The sequence below is a fragment of the Cyrtonyx montezumae genome, unplaced genomic scaffold (genome assembly GCF_038088225.1).
Source record: "Cyrtonyx montezumae isolate F1298 unplaced genomic scaffold, pur_monq_1.0 scaffold_2, whole genome shotgun sequence".
NCBI classification, from domain to species: Eukaryota; Metazoa; Chordata; class Aves; order Galliformes; family Odontophoridae; genus Cyrtonyx; species Cyrtonyx montezumae.
The window spans coordinates 44,601,802-44,621,257 of NW_027071936.1; the positions used below are offsets into that span (position 1 = coordinate 44,601,802).

The window sequence follows — 19,456 nt, forward strand, 5'->3', positions numbered from 1 at the left end:
GTGGGGAACATATTTATTTGTTACATAAATCTTTAATGTGTTAGATGGAGCCAGACTGTTGGATGGAGTCTGTAGCCAATAAAGTTAGAGCTAGACAATATTTTTAAAACTTGAAGTTGCCCATGTCAGCAAGGGAGCAGAAGTGGGTGGAAAACAGTCACTCTGGAGCAGGACAGCTGGGGCGGGGAAGGCAATATGCTGCTTATTCAGGAGCAGAGTTGTGATTCCCAAAAGCAACTAAATGGTTTCTCTGGCTGTGGATATTCTTAGGGTACACAGTGTGAAATGTTGCTTTTTGTTGATAAATGTCTTTTCTGCCAGTATTTCATTTTAAAGGAGAAAGGACTCAAATTAGATTTGTGTTCTGTTAGTTTGGGTAGTTCTGCAGCTGAGGAAGGATAACTGAGTGACATGAAAACAACTTTACCCAAATGTGAAACAGATCTCCATGGCCACTTATGGGCACTTGCAAGGGAAGGGTGAGAGAAGCAAGTGTGCAAACTTAGCTGTTGTTCCTGAACTGCTCCACTGCCGCACCAGGGTGTACAGGCTGGGCTTGACACTTGAGAGCACTGGAGTGAGGCCACCGGGTGGAACCTGTTTCCACCAGTGCGACTGTTTGCACAGCACACAGACGTCTGCATCCTGGTCTTTGCTGCCTGCTGTATGTTGACATTTCTGCTTTCTGTAGATGCAAACTGCTCTTTGGATCATTCAGTAGTGGATTTTTTTTTTGTGGTTTTTTTTTTCCCCTCATTTCTCTTGTAGAAAATATATGCAGAGCTATTACTTCCATCTTTCCCTGAACTTCAGGAAACCAGAAAGATAAATCTTAAATTATGAATTCAGTGAAAGTTTCCAAACCTTTTCTTCATGCTGTTGTGTAGATTTTTGTATTCTCCATGAAACAACAGGGTCAATGACAAAGCAGTGTCAGAAAAACACTTTGAAAGAAAATAAACTTTAAAACCATGCAAGTGAATCAAAGGCCTTGATAAACCTGTGACTGGGTTAGAGAATACTATTTGGCCGTGTCACATTTGTTTGATATGCAACTATGGTGATGGGAGGGGAGATGGGGGGAGCTAAATTTTTAGAAGTACCTTAAAATAATGTGCTATCTGTTGACGTGGGCAGTTTTGTCTAAAGACTTCTGGATTATTTCATTTTTGTGTGTGTGTGTGTTCTTTTGTTTATCTATTTCTAGTTTTAGACACATGCAATGGATATAATAACCTCAATGTCTGTTCACCTTTTTAATAGTCCTTGCAGGATTGTGGTGAAAACATAGCATGCCAGGCATTGTCACTGTCAGGCTGAAGGAGCCTCACCTCTACCAGATGTTTTATAGGAAGATCACCTCTCCACTTGACAGGAAGGTCCACTTCTTTTCAGGAAATAGTTTTCCAGTTAATTTTCCTTCAGCTCGTTCAGCAATGTACAGTGTTTATATAGGGTGGAACATTTCTCATGCAGTCAATGCAATTATGATTCTTTGTGCAGTTTATCTGAAAGCACAATATGGATGCATGAATTCAGCACTACAGCAGAAAATCTCCTTACAGCAAGAAACAAAACAAAAGAAAAAAGAATTAATTAAAAAAATAGAATTACTGTACAGTATTAAATGCATTTTCCTGAAACCATCATTTAAAAGTTTATTTAAAACATACTTTATATGTACATAAAGGACAGTGTTTTAATTAGGCAGTCAAGTAGTCTGTGTAATCAGGGTTTTCCTGAATCAGAAAAAGTGAAATTGGTCTGAATTCTCCGTTGGTTTTCTCAGTGTTTAATTTCATGCTATACTTTCAGAATGGGCGAATGCCTTTTGCCTGGACAGTGCTGTATCCAAGTTTTTAGAGAGCTGTAGTAGTTGCAAGAGACAGTATTTGTAGTTGGAAAGAATACATCTGCAGTTGGAACAGAAAACTGTCTCTAATTTTCAAGAGTTAAGATAAGGTAAAATGAACTACCAGCTTGAATGCTGAGCTTGGTACACCCAACCCCAGCCTGGATCCATTTCCCGTGTAGTCAGTCTATGTGCTTTGGTATTGCAGGAGTTAAAGGCCGAGCAGCACTGGCTTTGTAAATTTCCATCATCAGCATGGCAGAAGGGTGTTGCCCCATGCCAAGCTGCTGTGCAGTTGCTGTTTGTGAGTGGTGCAGAGCTCCCAAGGTGCTGAGAGCTGTGCATTGCAGTGGCATCCCACCTGGTGGCTGCTTATTATCCCTGGGCTCACCTGCCTCAGCCTCCTCTACTGTCTTACATCCAGTACTTCTGCTCTCCTTGTCTAAGATAGAGGGGTTTCTGGTTTATGTATAGTGACATGAAAAGCACTTCAGTGTGTCTATAATTAGCTGGGAATGCTCACTGTGTCCTGTTCAGTATACACTTAAGGCTGTTTTTCTCACATTTGTGTTCATGGTTTAGCAAGCCAATCATCACTGGCCCTCAGAACCTATACCTGTGTCTTGGTATTTAAAAACAACAACTACCCAGGTATCCTAGCAAGAGACCTGTAAAAATTTATTTCTTGTAGCTGTGCCTATTAGAGTTTATTATGTTTTGTTTAGTTTCCCACAATGCTTTAATTTACATGGAATTGTTTTGTCATGACTATAATTGAATTTTGCTTTTAACAGGGCAGTGTGTTTTATGGTACTGGTAGCAATGAAATATTGTAATTAAATCCCATTGACATTGCATTTTCTGTACCTTATGAAGGAAGTTATTATTGACATTCTCCTTTTCCTGGACTTGGCTTCTAGCTCTTTCTATTTGCTGTTCAGGGAAAGAGCAATGGGCTGAGCCATCAATCACTTTTGCACTGACTGTTAGCTCAGATGGGAATGGCTTTTCTACCCAGCCCAGCACACCTTACCAGCTGCTTTCATCGAGCACACCTCTATCGGGTCTGCTGCTGGGAGGAGGTGTTTGAAGTCTTCTGTTTGTCAGTATTATTAACAATTAGTGTTGCTACTGTGCTGTCAAATTAATTTTGGATCTCTGTTAAATTTATTTTTGTGATCACAATTCATGTCATCAGAAATATCTTCAGCTGAAAAATAGTGCAAGTATTCACATTAAACTTTATTTCTTTGTTCAGTGATATAACTGAAAAAGAAGGAATCTTATCTTTGTTGAATTGCATTTCGAGGTTCATATGTTTGTTTTTTTTTGGTTTTTTTTTTTCAGGAAAAGCTCTTGTCCAGATCTCTTCAAAGAGGTGAAGATCTTCAGTTTGATCAGGTAGGAGGCACGTCATCAAAGGCAGTTTATCTACGGTTAAGGTGACCTCTGTTTCTGCCAGACATTGTTGGGGTGATTTAGAACATGTCTATTGGAGTGCCTGAGTTGGCTTTAGAAGACTTAGATCTTTAAGGTTAGCTACCAGAACAGAGTTGTTAAAAACGAGCATTCAAGAGAAACAAAAAAAAAATCTTGGGGGTTTATTTTCCATGATAGTAAGTATCCAGAAGGTTAGTTGTCTGTAAATGACAGTGAAAACTGCTGAAGGTAACACGGTGAAATGTGGTAAGGAACAAAAAGTTAGTGTATTTCTGCTATCAGCTTTGTGTATCCTCAGCCTCTATTGCTTCACGTTTCAGTGTTTGGGGGTTTAGTTTTTACAAGCAAATAATGTTGATTTCAGTTACTCGATGCTTTCTGATTCTATAGCTGTAGGCAGATTTAGGGTGCAACTTCTTTCTTTCCTGAGTGTATAATCTCACTGTAAAGCTATTATGTTTCACTGGGTTAACTGAACTACACCTGGACTAACTACTGAGTTTATTTGTGTTTACTGTCTGTACTTCTTTTGTCACACAGGCATGTTTTTGTCCTGTAACTTCTTCCTTGCAATGGAGTGGAAGCATTGAGATAGTGCCCCATTAACTACTCGTTCCTATTCTTAACTGTTTTTAGGTAGCCTCTGACTGTATGAATTATAATATTCTGTTTGTATCTTCTGTTCCTATAATTTTTTTAAGCTTCTATTATTCCTCTGATGTAGGTATTGCACGTAAATCTGTGGCTCTGACTCTGATGCTCAGTTAAGAGCCGTTCACACACCTCTTTCTTTTCCTCCTTCCAAAAGGGAAACGTATATTAGGATATGACAGTTGATGCATAAATTTATTTTCCAGGACCCCTCCCCCAATAAATCTCATGTAGGCTTCTAATAATTTCTAATCTAAAGTACTCTGAAGTTTTTATCTTCAAAATGGCTTAGGGGGGATGTAGCTTAAATTTTTTGGTAGCTACAGTATTTTATTATAAATCTAACCAAGAGCAAAATGGTCTGAATAATAGGAGTGATCTATCAAAATCTGTGATCTGTCAAAATCTGTAAATCAGCAGTATTATTTACTTTTTCTATAATTTTTCTCTTTAGAAGTCTTTCTCAGGATATTTTTATTAATTGCTCATTTTTGCATATGAAGCTACGCATGGATTCTGAGAGTAACCGAGTGCACAAAACTAGAAAAACAAAGCATACAACTTCTGGAAGTATGTGATATAGAAATAATCTAATACTTAACAAACCTTGATTTTAGATATATGTGTGAATTCATTTTGGTTCTTCCATTACTTATGTTGACAGAATACTGCTATTATTTTTCTTACAAAATTTTTCAGGCCTGTTCTCTGTGAGAATTTCTTTTTCAGCCGGTCAGGAATACAGCATAATTCCTGTGACTCGGATAACTTGCTGAGAAAACTTTTCTGGTAGTTGAAAGATTGTTCTGGGCTTTCCTTATGGTTAACCTCTCCCCATCCCTTCCCCAAACCTAAAAAAAGCAGTATGCCTTAAATGAGAATGAAGAAATTCTGATATTGACATTATCTTAGTTTTCTAGAGTAGTGAATAGTGAGCAATACATAAGTTGTCTCAAGAGGACAGCTTCTATTGATATCTCTCATTTGAAAGATGCAAGAGATAATCAACGTGTTGCATTTGGGAAGAACAGTATGGTGACTTCCTTTTCCCAGTCATGGTTTTAGGGACTGACTGGCTCCCCTCTGCTGCCTGACAGGGGCTTATAGCTGCTTGGTGCCATCTTTATGCAGTCATTCTTCTTCCCTCTGTGCTTGGACACAGATAAGTTCTGTTAGTTTAAGTCAAAAGAAGAGCAGATAATTCAAATTCTATACCATTTTAAGGTCTTCCTTCTGCAATGCCTTCTGTTGACACTGTTTCATTAGTGTTTGCTTTCCTGAAAGGGAAAAATAAATAAAGCTTGAGATCTAGACAGACGAATGCATTAAGCATGGAGTTAGAATATCTAAAATAAGTTGATTTTTATTATTTTTATTGTTTCTATTATAACCAAAAAAGCTTGTTTTACAGGGTTACATACTTGTTCATTTTAGAAAGGTTATCTCTTCTTTGTCATAACTTAAAGGTAGGCATTCTTCTGAAATCCATATGGAAGTACTTAGGGACTTCCTAAAATATCTGATGTTTTCTGAGTGGTTTCACACAGGCTTTCTGAATAAATTTAGAGTTTTCTGATCCCCATGAGCTTCAGAATAATTTGCCTATTTGTGTTTGTCATATTATTTAACTTTGTGTCATATTTACAGTACTTCTCCAAGATGAAAATTGTATGCAAAACCTCTACTTCGTGAAATTTTACAGTACCCTTTATAAAACAGTGTTAAACACCAGCTTGAAAGAATTATTATAAATCTATTTAAGTTTAACACGTATATACTTAAATTTGATTGCTTTGTTGTGGTAAACAATTTTTTCTTTTTTTTTTTTCCAGTTGATAAGCTCTATGAGCTCAGTAGCAGAGCACTGTCTCCCCTCCTTATTACGCACCTTGTTTGACTGGTACAGGCGTCAAAATGGAACAGAAGATGAATCTTATGAATACAGACCTCGATCTAGTACAAAATCAAAGGGGTAAGAGTTTTCCTTGCAAAAGTCTGTTTCATTTTTGGCTGTCTTGTAAGAAATCTCTGTGTTTGGTGTTTTTTTGTTTGTTCTTTTGACAAATATTTTGTATTTAGATCTGTCACTGGCTAAATCTGTGGAGGAGGAAGATGTTTTGAGATGTTCTATTTAGCTGTGTGGATGATATCCACAAAATGACTTATTAATTTTCTGATATAAAGAAGAAAGTTGGAACCAAAGCTAGTTTGGTTTTTTTTTTGTCAGGTCCTTCCAGGAGGTTTCAGGATCTTAGTGCCACACCAAGCTATAAAGTCTTTCTAAGTATTTATACATGTGTTTGACTATGGTTGGATGGAAAATATGCGTACTCCTTCTCTGTAATACTTGTGGTTAGTCGTGTACAATACGTTCATTCTTGATTTTTTTTTTTTATTTTATTTTAGGGATGACCAACAACGTGAAAGAGACTATCTACTTGAAAGGAGGGACTTAGCTGTAGATTTCATTTTTTGTTTAGTTTTAATAGAGGTTCTAAAACAGGTAAGCTCTTCAATGTATTTCTTTTAATTATTGTTTTTCCATGTCAGTTTTAATCCCCTCTAACTGGAAAAAAAACCTGGAGAAGTATGATAAGCAGATGTAAGGTTGTAATTATGCCCCATATTATTTCAGTTCATTTCTTGGATCCACTAAGCCAAAACTGCTAATGCAGTATAAAAAGTAAAGTTGTAAAAATAACATTTTATTCACGTTTAGCATCTTTTTTGTTCTTAGACACTTTTGAAATACAATGTGAAGTTGGTGCATAGTAAGACTAAAATGTCACATTTCTATAAATTGGAAAGGATGTGTAATTTTATTTTGCCTTTTGCTAATATAGCACTTGCACAAGTTTTGTTATATAAAATTTGCATTGGTATATGCATAACGTAGCAGAGTTTGGCTTCAAGTAACAGCCTTTTTTCTTATATATTTGAGAGGAGAAAAGAAAACATAATATTTGAAAACAGAGATAAGTTGCAACACAGCAACACAGTTAAGCAACAGTATAAAAAGAACCACGCTATGACATGTTAGTGTTTACAGAAAATAAATTAATGTATTGTCTGTGTTATTAGAAAATTGTCAAGTTTCTGTCAGTGCTGGAAATAAAAGGGAAATGGAATAGATGATTGCTGCATTCTGGTATCAGTTTCTCTGTAGAGTAGTGTACATGTTGCTAATGGGTTCAGATTTCAGGAGAGGTGCCAAAGTTTTGGTCTGATAAGACCCTGAGCTACATCATGTAGTCCAGATAAGTGTTTTTCTGGAATCAACCAATTCAGTGCTTATTCTTCAGTCTTCTGAAATGGGGAAGAAAGTTCTGAACAGAAAGTCTGATGTGGTTTTTATGTCTACTTTTAGTGGAGATTCTATCTGATCTAGAACTTTTAAATGTGGAATTATCTCAGCTTTTGTCTGTATTTCTTCTGTTAGATAATTTTTTTGTCTAAATCCCTTTCCTAATCATCTTTAGAAACCCAGCAAACAGTCCTCTGCATGGCTAGGGGTCCATATACTCCTTATTTTGTATTTTGTATGGTTATTTTTGATCCTTAAATTCCACAAAAATTCTTAGCCCAGATCACCTCTGCAAGCTTTGGGTCAGGATTCTGTCTACTTTAAAATGCATTCAAAAGTCACAGAAGTACAGCCTGCTTTCCACCCACCGTGCCCATATTTTCTTTCTTAAGAGCCCTGGTAAGGTTTTTATTCTCTGGGAAATAACTTCAGTGGATCACTCTGTCACAGAGAATCCTTCATTTAATGTAGTCCTACAGGTTATCTGAAGGAAGTACGTTCTGCCTGTAATGTGTTTTGCATTATGGCAGTCAAAGTGTGTGGAAAAGGATAGCTTTCTATCAGTAAACATACTTGTATTCATATTTCATCCTTCCTGTCTTCCTGGAAGCCCTGTCATTGTGTAGTTCTTAGAAACTGTATATATAGTATGAAAAGGTTATGATCCACCCTCTTTTGTAACAAGCACAGAGCAACTGGAGGGGGTGACAGTTGTGACCTGTATTGGAGCAAAAATTTTATTTAAATGGCTGCATATTACTCACTGTATTATATACCCATGTAAACTGCCTGTTCCAGTAACCAGAAATTCTTGAATAAATCGCTTTGTTTACACTGGAGAGTATGGAATTCTGTAGCAATAAGTGTTTTCGTTTTTTTGTGGCCGAGACAGTAATCTTTTACGTATTTTTTTTGTGTTTTTTAGGCAGTTGTTTCCTTCTGAAACTGAGGAAGGTAGTGGTGTTAGGGAACCACTGATGTTTTGTTTATTTATAAAAAGGACCTTCTAAACATCGCATGATTTTGTCACCTAATTGTTACCTAGTGTTAGGAAGATTTGTCATTTTGTCTACTTGCATTTGCAGCAAGTCTTAAATGGTCATCTCTTCTGTGTTGTTACTCTTGCATTTTGTATTCTTTTCTATCATGATTAATTACACTTTGAGGTTAAATCTGTTGTAATAGCACCATGCAAGGAAAGGTGGAAAGCTTAGAACAATGAGTGATCAACTGATGTCTGATGAGTTTCTATAGCAAATTTGCAGTGTTTAGATTACTGTTAGTAGTTTATTTCAGAGTCAATTTAAATCGTTAAAAGCCCATGTGCAAAATAATATAAGAGACTTAGTACATATTAATAAATTCTTTTTTTTTTTTTCCCTCGGGGGTAAGGTTGCAATATTGCTTTGATTTTAAGATCTCCAGGTTGTGTTAGTGTTCATATCTTGCAGAATGAAACTGACCTCATATGCCAGCAGAGGATTTGTGCTCTAACAGGAGTAGGAGATATTTCTGCAGGGCATCTCACAGTCGTATTTATTTACTTTACATGTACATCCACACATATGTACATAGTTACTTACCTATACACAACACTTTTGTTTCAGATACCTGTTCATCCAGTGCCAGATCCTTTAGTACATGAAGTCCTAAACTTGGCTTTTAAGCACTTTAAACATAAGGAAGGGTAAGTTTCACCCGTATACTAAAAGATGTTTTGTATGTATTTTCAGCCTGTACTTCACTGTGATAATTGTTGTCCTTTGATTACCTCACCTGTAACACATTTATGGTGATACTGTAAACGAGCAATGGTTGGTGATTAAAAACTGAACACATATCTTGAAAAAGCACAGCTTTATTTACTATAGTAATAATAATTTTGCATAGCCAACCGGAGCCAGAAAAGAGGATTGAGGTTAGATAACAATAGTAAACTTCCTGTGCAAAATGTGTATGTCTGCTCAACAAAATGACACTACTTTACACAGAGTCACAGAATCATAGGGGTTGGAAGAGACCTGAATATCATCTACTCCAACCTGCTGCTAAAGCAGATTCCATACCACAGGTAGCACAGGAAAGCATCGAGGTGTATTTTTAGTATCTCCAGAGAAGGAGACTCCACAACTTCTCTGGGCAGCCTGTTCCAGTGCTCTGTTACCCAAAATGTGACAAGTTCTTTCTCATGTTCAGATAAAACTTCCTGTGTTCCAGTTCGTGCCCAGATATCACCTATGCTTTTTATTTACGAATCTCACTGTTATTGTGGTTATATTCCAGGACAAGGGATGTCATCTTTGTGTTTGTAATTGTGAACACGCTTGTAGTTTAGAAGAACAAAAGTGTATTTAAGATGTATTTAACGCCTTCTCTGTTTTTTTGTTTTTCTATCTAGGTATTCAGGAACCAACACTGGGAATGTGCATATTATTGCAGATTTATATGCAGAAGTGACAGGGGTTCTTGCTCAATCAAAGTAAGTTCAATTTCTGACTCTTCCTGAGAAAAAATGATAGTGGAGTTAAGGGTATTTAATATAGCTATGTTTGTTACTGGCCTCAGTAACAAATAGTGTAGTCTGGTGTGTGCTCCTTATGTTCCAGCACAATAGTTTGAACAGATCAAGAAATAATCTTTAGTACAAAAATGATTTACTTTGATATCAACTTCTAGGTGCAGAGAAAAGAGGCCTCTGTCTGTCAATAGTTGTTCTGTTAAGAAGTGTATTCCAATGTGGTAATCACTCTAGAAATGCCTAGCTCTTAAATATCAGGGTTCGTCTTGTTTGTTTTTAGTTTAATGTAGGTGCTTTTCTCAGTTACAGAGTAAAGACATCAGTTCTGAGTTAAGGATGTGATGTAAAAGTAAAAGAAAATGTAAATAAATGCAATCTGTATCCCTTGTTCAGGTTTCAAGCTGTTAGGAAGAAGTTTGTCACTGAATTAAAAGAACTGCGTCAAAAAGAACAGAGTCCTCATGTAGTACAAAGTATCATCAGTTTGATTATGGGAATGAAGTTTTTTCGAGTAAAGATGTATCCTGTGGAGGATTTTGAAGCATCATTTCAGTTCATGCAGGTAATTGCACGTGCAAACTGAATTAAGCATTATTTTGATAGTTTAAGTAATGAAAGTGCAGGAGTACTTGCTGTGATCTGTTACTCAGTCGTGTCATGATTCATCCTTTTCTGTTAGTTTCAAAGTTCTCAGACACATCAATCATTTGTTTCTCCGTGGTTTACGAGTACCCACCATAATGAGAACCCATTCTGAGTTGTCCTAATAATGTGGCCAACCTGTAATACATCAAATTGTTTGAGACTAAATGGATGTGGCTAGCAATCTGCTGATTTTGTTTATGAAAGTAGGTTGACAAACCATTTTATTGAGATACCTTTTTTAAAATAGCTGAGATACCAAGAAGCACTTCTGTTTGAAAAACAGTTCATTTTGAAGGAGAATTGGAATCTTTGTTTGCTTCTTCTGAAGGTTGAAAAATTGCTTATCTGTTTAACAACTGTTGACATTAGTCCTGTGGTATCTCCCACACTTGTGCATAGTTCAGTTTCTTTCAAGTTTTACACAATGGAGTGTGTGTACAAATGTATGGGTGTTTATTCCTCTGTGAAGTTGTTTTTGCATCTATATATCAAAGTCGCCTTGGAAATTCAAATGAATATCATACACTAACATCATTATAAACTAATATTTATATATATTTAAAATATATAAAAATCTATATAAAAATGTAAAATATTAGTTTATAATGATGTTAGTGTATGATAAGTTGCTTGTTTGTTTGTTTTTGGAAAGTAGAGGAAGAACTTGCATCTTTTTTTATTCTGAGTAGAAAAAAACATTCCCCTTTCAACTTTTTCATAGTTCCTTGGAAAAAGGTACTTAAAGTTTCCAATCTTCTGTAAAGTTGTTATTATCACAGAAAGTAAGACCAACTATTTTCAAAATTTGAACTAGTAATTAATGTGATAGTAATGTTTATGATATAATAATATTTTTAAGTCTTTTTTTCTTTTTTTAAAAACTTTTTTTTTAATCTTAATCACAAAGGAATGTGCTCAGTACTTCCTGGAAGTAAAAGATAAAGACATAAAGCACGCACTTGCTGGTTTGTTCGTGGAAATTCTTATCCCTGTGGCTGCTGTAAGTATTTTTTTTTCTTACTCCATTTTCCTCTGTTACAGTCAAGCTCTTATTATAAAATTGCTTCCAATAATCTTCATTACATTACATTTTTTTCATAATTTAAAAATGCTACTAAGTAAACTACTTATGAGCACCTATGTAAACTTTTGAAGGGAAGTGTGTTGGTTCAATTTGCAGATTAGCTGCTTTCCCCATGGATTTTCAGGACTTTTTAACAGTATTTTCTCGACTATTTTATCACAGCACTATGGTGTTATACCGTTCTAAAAGACTGGAAGTTCGTGTGTTTAATACTTTGTTTATTTAGAGATTCCAATGACTTTCTTTATTAGCTGAAATCTCTAAGTTCTTTCAAGAATAAACTGATATATCTGACATTTTTACAGTTGGGTAGGTTGAGTGTGAACTCCTATGGAAGAAGAAAAAATCTAGCATAGGAGAATATCTTTGACCTCTACTTTCTCATTCAAATGTATCTTTCTTGCCATGACCTGCATGGATATGTTTATCTTCTCCAAATTTCTTAACTTTGGAATTTAAAAAAAACTAACAAAACACTAAAAAATTAAAATTTAGACAATATTTCATTTTAGGGCATGACCACAGAGATGTGGTGTTGATAGCAACTGTTTATTGACTAGAGTTTTAGTCTTAAATGGGCATATTTATCCTCTTTTCTAGAGAAGAATGGCCTAACTTGATGAGAGGTAGATACATTTGTCATTTTGAATTCCATAGCTGGTTGACAGGTCAAGTGAGGGGTGAATAGAGAAAGTACTCAGCATTTAGGTAAATATGACTATTAGTTTACGAAATTGTAATCTAATTATTAAAAACCACACATTTATTGATAGGACAGGGGAAGCATTGGATTGGAACTAGTTTGTGGTAGTCACAGAGACATGCACATCAGCTGTGCAGTGCATGTGTCTGTGATGAGCTGTGGATCTCTTCCTACAAATAGTGGCTGAGTCAGTGCTTTCAGCAGTTGGTGAGGGAGTCTTGATCTTTCTGACTCATTGAATCTTTAATCATTTCATACAATTGATGCTTCTTAAACAGAAGTTGAGAACCCCATTCCAGGTGGAAATAGAGTTGAGAGTGTTAGTCATTCTCTACGTGAGATGCAAATTTGAATCCTTTCAAGTAGGTGGAAGGGCTGAGTCTGGATTTGCTGTTATCTTGGGTACAGAAAATCACTAGTGAGTAAGCTATGGGATTTCAGCATTATTCACTTCTTTACTGTCATTCTCCTGCTGAGTCATTCAGGCATTTTTAAAAAATATGACTAGAATTGGACCCTCCAGTTGTAATGGATGAGTGAATATTTTACAGAGGGAAAGTTAAAGGTGGTCTATGAGCTCAAGATTATAACCAAAAGCAGTAATTTGGTGTTGGTAACAACTGGCTCCAGTTTCTCATGGGACACTTGGGGAGTACAGAATAACTTAGACCTTAAGAATAGCAAAAGAGAAATAATTTGGAGATGTAATAAAATGAAACTGATTTAAAATGTAAAATTTCTTTCTTGATTCTTTCTTTTTGAGTTTTTACACATTGCAGTATATAGTATTTTTTTTAATCTCTCTGCATCATTAATGTGTTTAGACTGTTCTGAGCAATTTGGACATGAAATCTTAATACCTCCTATTTCTGTAATTAAAAAAAAAAAAGGCTTATTTTGGGAAAAGTAAAGAAATGATGAAATCGCTTTCACCTTTCTGATTCTCTGTCAAAAAGTACAAAATGAAAGCAAATAGAATTGCTTCTGCAGTGTTGTAAAGAACGTGCTTATACCAAACTTATATTTATAGAGAATCTTTTCCAAAAAAGCAAAGACAAAACAAAACAGCAACAATAAAAAAAAATACCTAAGCCAGAATTCAGTAAATACAGAAAAAAACCAAAGGATAAAGTAGTACATGAAAATTATATTTAAATTGATTATAAGAGGCATCCAGAGAGAAGGGTAAGAAATGAAGGGAGTGGAAGAGAAGGCTGTTTTGAATCCAAGAACAGATTGGGTAATAAATGTGATGGGATGTGTTCATCTCCTTCGTTAATTCTCCAAATGGTGCAAGGACCACTTTTATTGTCTATAAAAAGTACAGTGGAGGGCTAAAAGATAATAAAGGGCATGGAACACCTCCCTTACGAGGAAAGGCTGAGAGGTCTGGGTCTGTTCAGCCTTGAAAAAAGAAGACTCAGGGGATCTGGTTCACATCTATAAATATCTGAGGAGCGGGAGGCAAAGGGATGAGGCTGGACTCTTCTCAGCGGTGTGTGGTGATGGGACAAGGGGTAATAGTCATAAACTGCAGCATAGGAAGTTCCGCACAAATGTACGTGGGAACTTCTTCACAGTGCAGTGACGGAGCACTGGCACAGCTGCACAGAGAGGTGGTGGAGTCTCCTTCTCTCGAAAAGCTCAAGACCCACCTGGATGCCTACCTGTGCAACCTGGGCTAGGGAGCTGCCTTGGCAGGGGGTTGGACTCGATGATTGCTAGAGGTCCCTTCCAACCCCTACAGTTCTTTGATTTTCTGATTGTTGACTGACTACTCATCATCTGTGTGTCATTTCTAAGTTTTCAGTTTTTCACATTCAGGGATATAAAAGAAATGGAGAGCAGGGAAAAGCGGAACAGTGGAAAAGTTATGGTTATTATTTTTTAAATACGTTACAATACTTCTAAAGGGTTTCAGTTTAGTTTTGTTAGTTAGATAGTGGCAAATATGTATTCTATTCTTTAAGTGTGGAACACAAACCACGTTTTTAAAATAATGTTTTGTAGTTGGTTGGTTGTTTTTTAACTTACGTAGCTGTGGTGATGATTCGTTATGCTTGTGTTTACATTTCAGTGTTAGCAAATGCTTAGCCAACATGAGATTTAACATTTTAATGTTCTTAAATTCATGAACATTCTAATGCATATTTTAAGTACCTTCTTTATAAGAAATTTAAACCAATTTATGTGTGTATTTTTTTAATAGGCTGTTAAAAATGAAGTGAATGTGCCATGCTTGAAAAATTTTGTGGAGATGCTTTATCAGACTACCTTTGACTTGAGTTCAAGAAAGAAGCATTCGCTGGTATTTTAAAGAAATATTTCAACTTCTCCATTTTGTTCATCATAGGCTTTTAAGCTAATGCACTGTCTTAAGAAAAGTTAAAAGCTCTATTAATTTAAATCCCACCTCTTCAGTTCAAGTACAATCCAATTAATGCTACATATATTGCGTTTGCTCTGATTTTGATCTGTTTCTTTGTGCAAACCATGGTGCTGTTATCTCACTTGTGAGATTGTTTTGAAATTGATACTTGTTTTAGTTTGTTTTAGCACAGTGTTACTTAACCTAATGTGTCTCTTCTGATAAGAACTACATAATTTTATACATTTAAATCATGTTTAATTAGAGGATAGAAATCACAGGCAAGACTTTCCAGCAAAGTAACAGTCTGTGAAGTAGCCCTGTTCTGATTGTTTTTTTCCTCTCCACATATAATCTATTCTTTTTTTTCCAAAATATTTGATTAACTCTTTCTGATAGAAATCTCTACAGATGTCTTCTCCCATGACTACATTTTAGCAAGAATCCACATCTCTTCTTATTGCATTATTTGGTAATTCTTGATGATTTGTGCAGCCGTATTTCAAGTTGATTTATTTTACTGGAAATACAGAGTTAAATTTGGCATTCAAATTGGCATATTGAATAAATCAAGTGAGTTTAGTATCATTTATTCTTCCTTCATGTTAGAGACTTCATAGAAGTGTGAGCTTTACTATAAAGCATATTTACACGGTTGCATATGGTTATACCCATGACATAAGAATAACAGTTGATAGTATTTGTTATTAAAATTTATTCTTGAAGTCAGACTGTTATGTCAAGATTACAGTTTACCTATTTATCTTCTTTCGATAATTTTTGTTCTATAACAAGACAATATACAGTCAGATTTGGTATTAATTGTTGTGTATTTTTTTAAGGGATATGATGTTTACAAATCTAACACAGCAAAGCTAGATCATCCAAGTTTGCATATTCATAGTGCTTATCAAACTAGGCTTTTTTTATTAATCAAAATAGACCTTGAGGAGCAGTAAAATGTCTGACAACCTCAAGCCTGCCTCAGTTCTTACTGAGTTGATTGAATTTTTTTTATTTTTTTTTTCTGAAAGGCAGCTCCCTTTCCCAGTGTGGAAGACCCCGTGAAATGATTCATATGATTGCAGGGAAACTGAATATTGTTAGAAGGGTGAGAGCTGCCAGCAGCCTTTACTTGAGATCAGGCCTTAGTAGATGAGCTCCACTGTGGTACTTTACCATGATCTCTGCAGCACACAGCTTACAACACCCAGTCCTAACTAGCAGACATGTCCTAGTACAGGGCAAAGGCTGCAGCAGAATGCTGATCTGGTGACCAGTCCCTAGCTGCTGTGGGAGCCTGAGACAGGGACGAGCTCTCTGTCTCATTCTCGATGTACTAGACTTGGGAGGTCTGCTAAGAGCAATTTGATCGATTCTTTTTCCCCCCTACTCATAGGCTTTGTATCCATTGATCACCTGCCTGTTGTGTGTCAGTCAGAAACAGTTTTTTTTAAATAACTGGCACGTTTTCCTGCAGAACTGTTTGTCACATCTGAAGGTAAGAGACCTTTTCAATTCAGAAACTTGCAAATCAGTAGCATTTGTTTCAATCCGTTCTCAGACACCTTCTGCAAAATAAATAGTGCTTAGCTATTTAAAAGGACACTGTGATTAATAAAACAAACAAACAAACAAAAAGTCTGAAGTCTCCATTAGTACTGATTTTATGTAATTCTGGAAACATATCTCCCTGATGGAGGCCTTCAGTTTTGTTGAGTAAAATCTACAGAAGTATCTGCTAATAAATGCTGTCACCAACATTACAAAATGTAATTTTTCTTGTGAAGATTACAACTGAGAAAGTAATTTCTCACTGCTTTCCATTTACTGAAGGGACAGAAAATGAATCTGTAGTCCAGAAAATAAATGTCTGCAGCTTGTGATGTGTATTTTTTATATGAAAATTACAGTGTCCCTTTAACCTTGTGGCTTCAGTTGATAGTATCATAAACAAAAGTCAATTGATAAATGTAGAGATATCAGTGCTTAAAAATTAGAGATTTCATTTCATAAATTACTTACAATATTAATTGTTATACATTTTCTTTCCATAATTTTGATTAACGTAGTTCATGATTTTGCCTAAGTGTTGTGATAATTGTAATAAATTCTTTGATTGACCTTCACAGTAGTCATTCTGATTAGATATGAGTGATGATTCCAAAGGTTATTAGTAAGATATAAAAACCAGCATGAAGTCTAATGGAAACAGGGTTAGCTGCTTGGATTGTTAAGGATCATTTTGTTTCCATGACATCTTTCATACTTTTCTGTTGCTTGTTGGGTTTTTGTATATTTTTCATCTAACATTCTCTCGCGATATTTGCCTGGATTTTTTATGTTGTTGTTTATTTTGCTTATGGAGGCTTCTTTTGGTTTTGTTTTTAAAGCTTTAAAAAAAAATCTTACAGTCTAGGAACTGCATTTTTCTGGCATAATGTCCATTGCTGATAATGGATGTTTTAAAGCTATAAAAGCCAGTGAGTTTAACTGGTAGCATGCATTTTATATATATATATATATATATATTTTGAGTTTTCTTATCTACTAACAGCTTAACATGTTTACTGTAGGGCTCTATTCAGCAGAAATTTTAGCTGCGAATTTCTGCAACTCAGAATTTGCAGTGTCTTGATGCTTTGCCATCAATTCGTTATTTAGGATGTTTTGTGGGTTGCTTTAATTTGGTCTATCAAATACTCTTTTTTTTTTCTTGGGTTTTTTTTTTGGGGGGGTGGGGAGGGATGGGGAGGCAGGTAGGTGCCAAGAAATTTATGCAGAAACTTTCTTAAGGTTAATCTTAAAAATTACATCCTGACTGTCCTCCTGTGTCTTGTGAATGAATGTGTTCCTTTGTTTCTGGAGCTAATTAAATGCATGCAATCTGTAATAAGTAATCTAATTAATTTATAAATCTAAATTTCACAGCAATTTAGTCTTTTAGATTTCCCTTCCCCATTTTATTTCCTTATTTCCTAGTGACCAAAGTTATTTATTTGTGGTTACTAAGTATGTAAAATGCAGTCAGGATTCCAAACCCATCATCTGTAGTGTCTTCAATGTTTTTTAATGAAGTAGGCATGAGAGTTATTGGGAAATAGTTTGAAGTGCTAAAAAGTTTCATTTAGCCCTGACATGTGGAGGAAACTAGGGAAGTTAAGAAGCTGCAGCAATGAACAGCACCTAGACTTTGTCACAGGAGTGCTGTACAGTGAGCAGAGACCCACTGGCAAGTCCTGAAGAGGTGACACAAGCTGTGATCTCATGGTGCTCAGTTCATTTCATGATGACTGCCAAGTGCATTCTTTTATCTGGCAAGGAATGCCCTGTTGGCCACACTTCAGTGGGGGAAAATTAAGCCATCTTTTGTTGTGGGTGGAAGCTCAGACCTTGGCAGTCTTTCCATAGTAACTGGTGCACTATATTCATATCCTGCCTTACCTTGCTGCATTTTAGTACAGTTACTTCATTTGGTGGCTACATTGTCCTTGATAACATGATCCAGCAAGATTTATTGTCCTTGCAAACTGCTTGCACTTGGTTTCAGCACATGCCCTGCTAGTTATCCATGGAGTGGTCTTTGTGGAGAAAACATCCCAGCCTCTCAAAGAGAGCAGCCCTACTAGGGCATTAGTTCTTTTTCTTTCCTGCTGTTAACTGCTACAAGGAAGGGTTAAATAGCTCTGTGTCTGGACCAGTGCAAATAGCAGATAAGTGAGTAGTAAGCTTTGGTTAAGACCTGGAGGATACCAAGTGGAGACCTTTGGCATATGCAACTCTGACCTTGATCAGCATGTTAGCTTGGTTACAGTTAGCTAAGTTACTGCTGTAGCTTTGAGCTCTGGAGAGCTAAATGTCTTGAATTTGTTCAGCAGACAGTAACATTGGTCAGTATTGCAAAATCATTTTGCCTACTTTTTTGACTAGTATTTAGATAAAATAATTTTAGATTTGTCAGAAAACTTATTCTTGAATGACGTTGAATTGTGGCATCCGTACCACATCTTACACGGAGAGGAAGGATTCAGTGGAAAAGCTGCTGGAATGAGAAGGAAAAAATGTGTATCATCCTGCACCATTGTTGAGTGGAAAAGAAGGGTTTTTGAACAGTTTAGCCTTGGTGTCTGTTACCTTGAAACCTTAAAAGTCAGAGAAGGGTTTTTTTATTTTTTATTTTTTTGCCACTATAGAACAAACAGTATTTCTACTGAATAGAGTCCTTAGTATACAGCTATCTGTTGTTTTTGTGCTTTTTTTCATCTAACATGCATGTGCCTCCCATTCTCATGTTTGTTATGTTTTGCTGTCTCACATTGCTTTATTTAGATGCCATCTAACAACAGTATCAGAAAACAAATAGAAACACTGCAGGTGAGTTAATATGTTGTTATAACTCAGTGAAATGTTGCTTTGTCTCACGTAAATAATGTATTTTGTACTTTTTCATGTTAATCATTGTATTTTGTACTCTCCTTTCTCTGTAAAAATGCTCTTAGCATTGTTAAGAAGCCACAGGACGCAGAGTGTTTTAAAGGTCTTTTCTTTGTGATAGGGAGTTAAGGAGAAAGATATAAAACTGATATCAATTTGTGCTACGGGTAAGAATATGTCTTCTTGAGGTTTCATATCAATAGCTGGTTTCCCTAAACAGCAGTGCATGTTTCCATTGGAATTAAACTACGTATTCAAATGTATGGGGTTTTTTTCTGTTAATTTGTTCCAAAAAATGTCTTGCATGTGAGCAAACTTGAAAGCAATTTCACAATAAAAAAATGTGAAACTGATTTACTGTAACAACTTGCAGTGCACTAACTTGAAAGACTTTTACACTGTTGGTTTTGCAGGTTTTAAAAAGTAGGAAATGTTTTAGTTCAGAACAGAAGAAAAG

The 19,456-nt window shown here is 35.8% G+C and overlaps 1 protein-coding gene across 8 annotated transcripts in view; it reads left to right on the forward strand.

Annotated features, from left to right (window-relative positions):
• FRYL (FRY like transcription coactivator) overlaps positions 1-19,456 on the forward strand; it is a 152,277-nt gene that overhangs the window by 67,031 nt on the left and 65,790 nt on the right. For 5 of the 8 annotated variants that reach the window (XM_065737049.1, XM_065737048.1, XM_065737043.1 and 2 more), the window contains 10 exons: positions 3,200-3,253; positions 5,776-5,915; positions 6,350-6,446; positions 8,855-8,934; positions 9,646-9,726; positions 10,159-10,327; positions 11,318-11,410; positions 14,407-14,505; positions 15,965-16,066; positions 18,895-18,939. In XM_065737049.1, coding sequence (XP_065593121.1) covers positions 3,200-3,253; positions 5,776-5,915; positions 6,350-6,446; positions 8,855-8,934; positions 9,646-9,726; positions 10,159-10,327; positions 11,318-11,410; positions 14,407-14,505; positions 15,965-16,066; positions 18,895-18,939 — 960 coding nt within the window. The remainder of the gene's footprint in view (positions 1-3,199; positions 3,254-5,775; positions 5,916-6,349; positions 6,447-8,854; positions 8,935-9,645; positions 9,727-10,158; positions 10,328-11,317; positions 11,411-14,406; positions 14,506-15,964; positions 16,067-18,894; positions 18,940-19,456) is intronic. The other 3 variants (XM_065737046.1, XM_065737050.1, XM_065737047.1) reach the window with 1 other exon arrangement.